The sequence below is a fragment of the Cryptomeria japonica genome, chromosome 4, assembly GCF_030272615.1.
Source record: "Cryptomeria japonica chromosome 4, Sugi_1.0, whole genome shotgun sequence".
Classification (NCBI taxonomy): Eukaryota; Viridiplantae; Streptophyta; class Pinopsida; order Cupressales; family Cupressaceae; genus Cryptomeria; species Cryptomeria japonica.
The window spans coordinates 239,877,590-239,889,664 of record NC_081408.1 but is presented as its reverse complement, the minus strand read 5'-3'; the positions used below and the strand labels follow the sequence as shown (position 1 = coordinate 239,889,664).

The window sequence follows — 12,075 nt, the reverse complement described above, 5'->3', positions numbered from 1 at the left end:
CCTTATGTGGACCCACACATCCTCTCGTGAAGACAAGGAAGATGGTTTGCCATTTCAGGCCTTCTCATAGCATGTCGAGTCTATGATAGCACTCGTCCCATGTGTGAGGCACATTATCTTATTTAGAGATTACATTCTAATCTACTGTTAGGTTATCACTTATTAGACTCACTTTCGACGGGTTACCCAGCAACCACTTTGGGCGCGGCCCCCAATCGAAAGCCACTTTCCCATACGACACTAGACTATACTCAACGAACTCAAACCAAGGAATACACATGATCAGACGGACGGAGTTCAAGAAGAGAAAGACAATCATCTGGTCAAACACGACTCAAAGATGAACACTTACTGACGGTTCTCTAACTAGAGACCTGACAACTAAGGTCAACCACGAATCATCATTCGACTCACACATAGAGGATATGACCAAAACGACACTACCACAATACAACAGTCAACTCGGAATCGAGGACTGAAACAGGTACCCCAAGTCAATCCATACGACAGGGTCCTACTAAACAAAGCAAAACATGCCATTTCATAATTAAAGGCGAATACAGAAATTAAACTCGCAAGGCAGTAATCAGAAAAGACAATATTTCCTCAAATTGATTTAATCATTACAAGTCGATCAAGTTTTCTACAAGATCTAAATCAGCTTACAGTTATCTACCTCAACTGGGGATAAGTTGTTCTTGGTTTTCTAACTCTTAAGGTTCAAAGCATCGAACATGCAAATTAAGCCATAATGAGTTTTAACCAATTCATATTAATAAAATTCAGACAACCATCAATCAACTAAAATAAGATATTTAATCTCCAACAAACATCATTAACATACTGGTTTAAAATCAATCTCTACAGATTCATAATTTTCAATCCCAGATGTACCATACGGATCACGGAAATATAAATATAAAGGAAATTCAATTGTAGATACCCATTTCCAAACGCACATGATATAAACTTATTAATCCAAGATTGGACCAAAGTATAGCCAATTAATTTTCGATGACGAAATTATCACTATTAGAACTTAATTAGACAAGTGCATAAGCCACAAAATGGACATGGAATAATAATCAACTTATAAGCTCCGTTACAAACTTACTCAATACCAATTCAACATTAATCAGGATATGCCACTTCAATCATAATTAAGCAACTAAATAACACTTAACATTAAAATAACTTTCCTTAAAATGATATTACTATCCTATGCATTTTTTTTGAATGATAAAAAAAATACATAAAAAAAAAACATTTTTAAAAGCCACGCTTAAAACAAAAAAAATGCGTTTTAAAATAAGGGAGGCGAGCTGGGCGGGCCGTTCCCTAACCCTAGCCGCCGTCCAACACCAGCCGCAGGGGATGCCCATGCGGGTGGCGCCACTGCGGTGCCCGCAGGTCCGCGGCGCCCTGCGGCCACCGCGGCCCTGCGGCCACCGCAGTGTGCCGCGGCATAGCCGTTAACACCAGCAAGGGGGGGGACGTGCGAGGGGGGGGACGTGCGGGGGAGAGGGGAGGAGGAGCGGGTGGAGCTCCGCTCCCCGCCCTCCAGCCCCAATCCAACGATTTAAAAAAAATAAACACGCCCAGTTCCAACGTTTTTAAAACAACAACGCCCAGTTCGCTTAAAACAAATAAATATAATTTTATTTTTTTTTAAATACACACAGTCCGCAATATTAACACAAACGCCCAGCATAAAAATTAAAATACACAGCGTTGATCTTCAAACGCACAGTTCGGTATAGTTTCATAAATTTGCTATTTAAAACACACGGTTCGTTTTCAAAAAGAAACGGAATAACAATGAACTGGTCCGAATTCTATATTTCGATTAAACATACAAGAATTCCATCTTTTCCTTTCAACACAGCAAACCCCATAATAATAAAACACAGTCCAATAAAGAGATTAACAATATGATTCCTCAATAACAAATCCAATTCTTTCAACCAGAATTTCTTTTGGCAACAAGAAAATGATTCAGAATCCTACCTTCATTCGCAATCCTGGTAGAGATTACTGAAGAGCCCACCCTGTAAGCTCAAGAATTCCTCCACCTTCCAGAATCCCCCAAAATCCTTCTCCAACCCAAAATTTCTCCAAAATGTCCAACCCTCCAAATTTCCCCAAATTTTGGGTTATATGGAAGAGTTGACCCAAAATTTCTATTTTTGGAAATTAAAATTTTTATTTAAAAATAATTCCCCAAATATAATCCTTTTTAACTATTACCACAAATTAACTTGCTTTCCAATTCAAAATCGATTTTCCACATTTAACCAAATTTAATCTTTCTAATTTAATAATCCAACAGAATACTATCAATCTATCGCGATAAAATACAAAGCTTTCCTTTTCAACAGCATATATATAAAATGCATTTAATATTCCAAATCAGTCATTAAATCGAATTCACTCCCAATATAAAATAAGCAATCCAATAACAACGGAAATCGCATAACGGAAACCAGATTAATTTAATCCATTAATCATCAATGCACAAACTCATATATTTAATAAAGAAAATTACTAAAGACTAATTAATCATTTAACCAAACACACCAGGCACGCAAATCGAGAAAGACAACCAAACAGACGACTCGCAAACCCAAACAGGAAGGGGATTACCGACGACGACTGGCGATGCTCACTGGAGCACGACTAAGGTCAACTAGGGTCCTACGACCACCTAATCCAACTCTAAGGATTAAAAAGGTACACTCAAACCTGTACATCTAGGTGAAGACGAACCTCGCACTCATGCGACATTGTACCTGAAATTTCCTGCAACCAAGATCATACATGGATACATATATAATAACTTAATGAGAGCATTAGTTCGATACTAATATCACGGAATAGGAACACTGAATAATTTGCATACAACTAGTGTGAAGCCACATCAACAGCGATGCGTAAAATCAATCATCTGACTATAACATAATATTACGATTAACTAATCAAGATTAAACCAAGGTTAGAAATAGATTAGGGTAGGGGTATTACATGTGCTCTTACTGCACAACAAGGATGGAAGCTTCATCAGATGGACGTCAAGAGTGCCTTCTTGAATGGTGATCTAGGATGCATCGAAAAGAGGCAGAATGAGGATGGGGAGAACGATTGGGGACTGGGACTAGGAGAAGAGTGGCTACCAAGCAACACCAAAGATCTTGAGGAGATTGTTGTCAGTCAGACTCATGTGAAGTTGTGTGGCCTAGAGTGTCTAGTGATTTCTAGAGAAATGGCGGTGCACAAGGTTCATACGGAGGCCGAGTCAGAGTCTGAGGACTAGGGGTAGCTTCTGCAATCATACAATCCTTTGCCTTGTTTTTCTGGTTATATTTTCATGCCAGGTCTATTGGGATGGAATCCCATTTTTGTGATAAAATTCTTTTTTGATGTTTAGCAGATGCTAGTTTCAAGTGGTTACTCCTAGGTGATAGGTATGTTGGTTGCAGATAGGATAAAGTTATGGATTACAAGGGATATAGTATAATATACACATGCAAAAACTTGCAATGTAAAAATCTTTTATCAATACAAGGGTGTTGCCCCTAGCAACTTTTTACTAATAATTTATTTTTGGAATATTGTGACATTTGTGTGATTAAATATTGGTATGTTTTTTTGTAACAATTCATTTAGAAACATTAAGGAAAGATCATGAAATAACATGCAAATGACATACACATGAGACATATAAGGAATTTATATGGGAAACCCTTATAGGAAAAAAAAATCACTAGTAAAAGATATTAAAAATTACATTAATCAATGTAGCATAAATATGAAAAAAAAACACCAAAATCGCAAAGTGAGGATCTTGTCCAAAAATGAGAATTTCGCTCCTGACCCTTCGAGCGAAATTCTTCTTAAGCCTCATTTGTTTCCTTGTTTAAACTACCAACCTTGTTCCTCGGGCGTATCTAGAAAGGAAATGACATGTCTTTGCCTCTTGAGGTGTATAAGGATTTTCGCTCTGGACCCTTTGGAAGGGTTAGGAGCAAAAATCATGTTCTTGGCTAGTTTCTCACCTCCTTTCAAGTAGTTGATCAATGATACTCAACTAAAAGAATCCTCACTCTAAATTTTCTTTGTCCATACATACTTAACGTTTTGTATAAAAGAAAATGCTTCATTCTCGCTTTACACGGCATTATATTGTCTGCATCTATCATCTTAGAAACTGCAATTTAGATTCAAAATTTCACTGTAGAAGATTGCATATTATACTCTTGGGGATTGTATGAGGCTGTCCTTTATGGCAGACAATTATCCTTATTCAAGAAATTTCTTCGTCCCATCTAACTACATAAGGTAAAGAGACATCTGGGTTTATTATATCTGGACTAAGCTAATCAAAATATAATATGAAGACTGTAATTAAGCAGAATTTTTTCTGCACTTTTTTGCCGACCCAATCTCAAGAGCGGTGGATTTTAGGGTTTCCACTTAGTGCACAATAAGATAAGGTTTATTGTATGTGATTGAGTCATGGGACAAAGTTTGTACAAATGGTGTACAAATAAGGAAAGTTGAGGAATCTGTTATGCAAATATAATTGATCTTGTCTTCAGCTTCCCTCCTTGCTTCAATTTCCCTTCACCTACTAACACATATATTAGAAGAGGAACCCTAAAAAATTTGGTGCATCACTGAATTAGTCTTGATTTTGTTAAAGGAAAATGATGGTCCATTAAGTTGTTAGACAAGATCTTTGCCCCTTTCCTCCAAATTAAAGCTATCCCTGCATATACGAGCACATAATCCATGTTTTAGGACAAAAGAGAAAAAACATAGAGAAACATGATTGTAAAAAAACTACAAAAGCTAACCCAAACTACACAACATGCATGATGTGGAGCATCTTCATTAAGGAATTCATTCCCCACCATCTTAAATGTAGGCTTTTTGTTTGCTAACAATAAATATCAAAAGTAAAAACAACTACAACCTTTGGCTCAAAGGAGCTTGCATCCCCCCTTCGAAGGCATCTAAGGTAGGTCTTGGATGATTCGACAATTATAGCCTATCCCCATGACACCATGCCACCCTCACCAACATCAAGTATATGAAAATCCGTGTCAATGTCTGCCTTTGGCTCTACTCTTTTTCCTCATGCTAGTGTGCATATAGAGTGCCATTTTCCTGATTAATCTTAAAGATCTCATGATCTTTCTATTTGATCTTGTCTTCAGCTTCCCTCCTTGCTTCAATTTGTCTTCAGATTTTTTAAGGAACAAAGTTTAGAGTACCCAAATGCCAAACATCATCAAAGTTATGAACCAAAATTATTAAAGTGAATAGTATATTTGAAAGTTTTCTTATTTTTGTGATCTTTTATACGTATGAATTTGACTAAGAAACTCTTTTCTCCTATTTAATATAATTTTTAAAAGACTAGTTATGACTATTCAAATATCATTTCTCTTTCCTTCCTTTGAAAAAAATTTGTATGTGACATCGAATCCATCTCTCAACAATTAGATTTTTTTTTTTTTTTTAATAAATTGAACACATAAATATGTAAATCTAAAGCTGATGCTGATGCTTATATTTGACTTGGAAAATCCTTGATCGGAAGCTAGATTGAAACATATCACGATTCAGCCAATCAAATGTCCCTTGATTACAGAAATGAAAATTTGAGACATATTTTAAGAATATTCATTAAAAACAAATAGAATACTATTTTCAGACATTTGTCTTTTGTTTTTTAGCAAACTGAATTAGAAAGAAGTTGTTTTAGGTGTCGCTTCATGTGGTGGTAGATACTGTGATACATGCTATCTTACTTCATAATTTGAAAAGGAGATATATAGCGTTATTTTGAAGATCCAATGTTCACCAGGATAAAACAATTCTAAAGTTTTACTTCGAATTTTTATACCGAATTGCTTCTTTGTTTTCATAGTTGCAAGGTATATATTGACCTTTATCTCAATCAAATTATTTTACAAATCTTTCAGCGACGAAAGGATAATATTATGTGCTCACGACAAATGTAAAGGCTATTTTAATTCAAGGGATGATAATTTTCATAGTAGTAACAACGAGAAGTTAAAAAAGATCATGAACATTGATTACCAAACGCAGCGAATCATACAACCTGTAAGGGTTTGTATAGCTGTTTATCGTCACCCTTTTCAAGCAACAGGTTGTTGACAGTCAGGGTTTCACATAATGAAAAATTGTTGGCACTTTTGATCCCTATAGTAAATGCCTCCTTTTTGGTTATAAAATATTCTATTCTTGTTTGGTTTCTCTTTACCTTATAGCTGCTCTTTTTTCTTTTGCAAAAAGGAAAAACAATACTTCATATCAATATCCACCACTATTCAATTCTAATGGCCTGTGTTTAGATGTTGGAACATAAGTACTCATGCCTATTATTGTATATGGAATTCGTGTAGGCACTCATGCCCATCTATGGGTTGAGCACAATTAAATATAATGATGATGGAAAGGTTAGTCAATATGATTATCTTGCCTGTAACAACATTCTTTCTTGCAGACAAAGATGAAGCTTTCTATCCATTTGGATGAGCTGGCAACAAAGATGGGGCAGATTAGAATCCTCACAAATTTAGACTTATTTCTTTGAATGTTCTTAGTGACGTTCAGATGAATTAACCTTCAAGTTACTAAATATTGAATTGGGAGCACTGATTGGCCTATCCAACTTTTGTGTTACGCATGGGATTTAAGTTATTTACTCTCAGGTTTAATCTTTATTACAACTTTAGGATCTATTCTTCGTGGGGGAAGGTGCTATGGAGTTGGCTTGTTGTTGTTGCCATAGGCATTTCACTAGAGGGGTATTTTATCGACTCAAGGTAGTTTGAATCATCTTAGAACTCAAGGAGAAACTCTAATAGAACATAAAGCTGTAGAAATTCTTTTGAGATCTCTTCCTTCTAAATCTAATCTAGTAGTGATAGCCATTGAAGAAAGTAAAGATCTAACTACTTTTAAAGCTGCAGAGTTGATTGGTTCTTTGCAATCTCATGAGAAGCCTATAAAACATTCTTACGAAAAGTTTTGTGCAAGCTTTCCAGTCTTTGTTCAAACATTAAAGAAAATTTCAGATCTCCTCCCTCTCACACCACTAAATCTCAAGATGAATCTTCTAGTAATAAGAGAGGAAGAGGTAGAGGAAAAGGAAAAGGAAATAATAGAGGAAGAGGTAGAGGAAAAGGAACAGGAAATAATAGAAGAAGAAGACGAAGTTTTGTAGATTGAAGGAGTATCTAGTGCAGATATTGTGAAAGGTATAAACACTATGAATTTGAGTAATGAATGAAGAAATTTGATTTGAACAAGTCAAGAGCTAGTTATGTAGAAGAGTCTTCTAGAGAAAAGCATTCCACATTCAAGTTTTCAATATCACTTTATGAATACAATTTACAAAGATTTTAATTCTGATTATTTACTTAATTATGAATTTATTTTAATTGTCTTTCAATTAATTTTGTTTAAATTATCACAATCTTTCATAGATGCATTTTGAAAAGCTTAGAGATTATGCACACTATCCCGTACAAAACCTCTATAATCTATTAAGAATCATTTGTATTTTAGTTTGAATTAAAAATGTTTTGAAAAGGTGTAAGTATTATTAGAAATAAGAAATATCTCTTCCTATTCAAGATTTTCCTTTCTCATCTTTTCGCCTGAATGCAGTTTATTCTTCTTAACTTTGAAAAGACCTAGATAATGTTTCAGAATAATTATTTATTTATCTCCATGTCTAAATTAATCGTATGATCGATTATTAAAAGCTATGATATTGACATTTACTTTACCTATTTTGTTTTTAGTGTACATTTCCAAGATCATATTTAACATTTATGAGACAAGATGAAAAAAGAAAATGCTGACACACAATTTACCAGTTATTTATTGCTAAATCACTATCAGCCGTGCCATCAACTTTAAAATCGTCAATGACAACTTTGGCAAAGACGTTTGGGTTCAGAAACATTTCAATCTTATCTTTGAGAAAAGGACGAAAACGTCATCTCATTTAATCGTATGATCGATTATTAAAAGCTATGATATTGACATTTACTTTACCTATTTTGTTTTTAGTGTACATTTCCAAGATCTTATTTAACATTTATGAGACAAGATGAAAAAAGAAAATGCTGACACACAATTTACCAGTTATTTATTGCTAAATCACTATCAGCCGTGCCATCAACTTTAAAATCGTCAATGACAACTTTGGCAAAGACGTTTGGGTTCAGAAACATTTCAATCTTATCTTTGAGAAAAGGACGAAAACGTCATCTCATTTACCATTTTTCTCCGGTTGTTTTGCAATGAAATTCAATGAGCCATATTTTCTTTGAGAGCTGAAGTCCAAATACACTTCATAATATTCTCGGTTCATATAAGTTGTCTTCCATCCATTCGGGATAATTTTGAAAAGTAAATCCTGTAACGATCATTCTCAAAGATTCGACCGTCCAATCAATTCAAAACGTCAATGATAATGTTGGCAAAGACATTTTTAAATATTTTTTATTTGTGTACTTCTGCAGTGAGAAACGTTTCAATCTTATCTTCAAGAAAGGCGGCTTTAATTCAGAGAATGAAACCCACAAACATCGACCTCAACGACTTGACCATCTAATCTACTAATGAAGGAGCCATTAACTAAAGCTCGATATTTATCATATTTCCAAGATAAATCTGCGATCCTATTGCGAAAGATGTCTGTGCCATGGATTCCATACGACAGCAGCTGGATCTCCATCGGAACAGCTGCAGTAGTTGCCTGTGTCGTGGTTGGCATAGCATCTGCGTCTGCCATATTTTATGCTCCCATTCTCTGGGCCGCCATAAGACTGCAAGCTACAAGAGATATGCCTCCCTTACCTCCAGGAAAGATTGGAATTCCTTATTTGGGAGAATCTCTCGACTATATGAGGTCGTGGAGTAACTTGCACAGCCTTGACATGTGGTATGATACACGAAAGGCTAAGCACGGGGGAATTTTCAAAACCCATATTCTGGGCAAACCCACAGTTGTTATGTTGGGCGCGGAGGCCAACAAGTTTATCCTTACCAACGAAGACAAGTTGTTCAGAAACCTGTGGCCTAAATCTCTGAGAGTTCTGATAGGGAAGCACTCCATGACTAGTTCCCAGGGTGATGATCACAGAAGGGTGCGGCGGATTATACACTCTGTTCTGGGGATCGAAAATTTGAAGAAGTCAGTTGCGAGGTTTGAAAGACTTGTGCTGCAGCATCTGGACTCCGAGTGGCGTTCTGGCCACGTCATCTACGCCCACAACAAATTGAGGGAAATGGCGCTGTGTGTGGCAACCGAGTATTTTATGGGGTTGAGGGCAGGGGAAGAGTTGGAGAGCTTTACGCAGAACTATTATGATTTGAACAAGGGGCTTCTTTCTCACCCTCTTGATCTTCCCTGGACGGTCTTTGGCAAGGCCAAGCGCGCTCGAGTTGCCATTGTTGCTCAAATTGCTAAGCAGATCCACCTGCGTAAAAATTCCTTGGGCAAACGTGGGGAGGAGGAAGAGAACTTTTTGGACATGGTGTTGAGGGCCCAAAAGGAAGGGGGCGAGTTTTGCTTGAGCGATGAGGAGATTATAGACAACTTGTTGGGTTTTTTAATTGGGGGATTTGATACTACTGCTTCCGCTTTGGCCACAGTTCTTAAGCATCTCAGTCTCTCGCCACACGTCTTACAACGCCTTCGTAAAGGTACTTGAATCTTAAAATTTCACTAAATAAAGATTTTGTACTCTAGATTACATTATTCGATTTTTCTAAAAGTTTATTATTATGTTGAGTCAATCCAGATTGCGAGAAGCTAAGAGATAGCAAGGAGGTAGAAGAACGTCTTACCTGGAATGAAATTAAAAGTGTGAAATTCATGAGTAATGTGGTAGCAGAAGGAATGCGCATTGTGCCACCTATAAATGGAGGATTTAAAGAAGCAAAAATAGACATTCCTTATGGTGGTTATACCATTCCAAAGGGATGGAAGGTGCGTATTTATATGTATTTGTAGAAGCAGGAGTTTTAATCTTTCATAGTCTAAATTCTGGAATGTATGAGTTGCAGGTTCATTTCTCTATGAGACAAACAAGCAATACAGAGGAGTACTTTCGAAGTCCAGAGAAGTTTTTCCCAGATCGCTTCAATGAACCACAAGAGCCATTTTCCTACATTCCTTTTGGGCAAGGAAATCGAATGTGCCCTGGGAATGAGTTTGCAAAGATAGAAATGGAAATATTTCTCTATCATTTAGTGCTAAGATACAATTGGGAATTGGTGGAGGTTGATGAACCCATTAGTATCTCCTTTACTTCTCAACCCACACATGGTTTACCTTTGATGCTTAGATCAGTAGCGTGAACAAGTTGATGTGTATGGGAGAAAATAACATGATCATCAATATAGTATTTTATGTCCCCCATGTCACGTCTTATACTCTTTAGGTCTTAATATTAGATTTTTAATAAGGATATTTGTTGTTTAACATAGTAGAGCTTAACTACCTATTAAAAATATAATATTAAGACCTAAACAGTATTGTGATTTTTATTTTCAATGAAGTTTTGTTTTGTGTAGAAAAAATTAAGAAACGGTATTTATTAAATTTTCTATTATATAATATAAAGTATTTTAATTATTTGTAAAATTTGATTAAGCATCAAAAAATTCAGTGTGTTCTAATGAGAAAGTAATAGGGAGGAAAAAGTATTTGGAAATCAACTTTACATATTGTTAATTCTATAGATATTGTGTTGCTTGTCATAGAAGATTTTTAAATCTAGACAACATTGTCATTAAGTTGTATTTGGGATACTCATTTTTCTCTCAGTTGTATCCATCTTTTGATTATTTACTTCTTTGATTTGTTGGAATGTACTAAGTGATCCCCATAATATTCGGTTACACTTTTTGGCCAAACTTGACACTAAAATCAACATTTTCCATCAGATCTTTACTTTCTAACACTTAAAACAACTAAACCATTAAAAATTTGAAGATGAACTAAACTATTGATTTCTAAGATTTTTCATATAGATTCTAAATAGATATTTTTTTAAATAATAAAAAATGACCTCTCCATATTTTTGTGTAACTTTTAATAACTTAATATTTTTAGTAATCAACATTTTTCAGAAGTGAAATTTATTTTGTAATGCATAACACTTTTTATAGAAAGAAAGAAATTCTCAATTTTAAATAAGGATTATTCGCACCAATATCTAGTGGATGAATATTTATTCATAATTTTTTGTTACATATATTTTTTTGTTAATTTTTTAAGTCAGAATAATTGTAATTTGGACAGAGGTATATTTCATAATGTACAACTTTATTTGTATTCATTTTAATTAATTTATTCTTGTTGTGTTGAAATGATGATATCAATACCTATGGAAAAGATATTGTTTACATTTTTTTTCTATTTTTTAATATTTTCACATGTGTGAAACACAATCCTTAATATTCCATAAAAAACTCTACATTCATAAGAAATTAAACATAAATATATCAATGAAATTAAACATATAAAAAATTATACTATTTGGAAATCTTATAATAAGGACTAAAATACTTTAAAAATAAAAATTCTAAATGAATTCATTTGACCCCCAAAAAACTAATGTAAAATTGTTTTTTATCGGCATTTTGATAGGTGCTAAGGAGACACAATTGTAGGTATGATTTAAGAGTAGAGGTTCTATCCAAGGGATTTTTATCTAAGAGAATTTGATCTAACTCTCTTCAATTAACTACTTCAAATTGAACCTCTCAAGGATTAAATCATTATATTTTCTTAAAAAATATATGATTTCAACAAAAGTACCAAAAAGTGTAACCTAGTATTGTGGGATCACCCATCTACATATTCAAAGTCTATTTTTTAATCTTTTGTTTGTAAAAATTTTAGCATTAAACCAAATATTCTATTCTTATATCATGCTTACTTAAATATATTATTTTTACACTTATATGTCAAGGAATATTACGAACAATCATCTCAACTATATTATAATTTACCCTTAACAA

At 34.5% G+C, this 12,075-nt stretch overlaps 1 protein-coding gene across 1 annotated transcript; it reads left to right on the top strand.

Annotated features, from left to right (window-relative positions):
* The first annotated feature begins 8,638 nt into the window (after window positions 1-8,638).
* Window positions 8,639-10,468, top strand: LOC131065503 (cytochrome P450 716B1). Its single transcript, XM_058000002.2, has 3 exons — window positions 8,639-9,750; window positions 9,849-10,036; window positions 10,114-10,468. Exons 1-3 carry the CDS (start codon window positions 8,664-8,666, stop codon window positions 10,405-10,407), a joined length of 1,569 nt encoding a protein of 522 aa, XP_057855985.2. The 5' UTR covers window positions 8,639-8,663; the 3' UTR covers window positions 10,408-10,468.
* The last annotated feature ends 1,607 nt before the right edge of the window (window positions 10,469-12,075 follow it).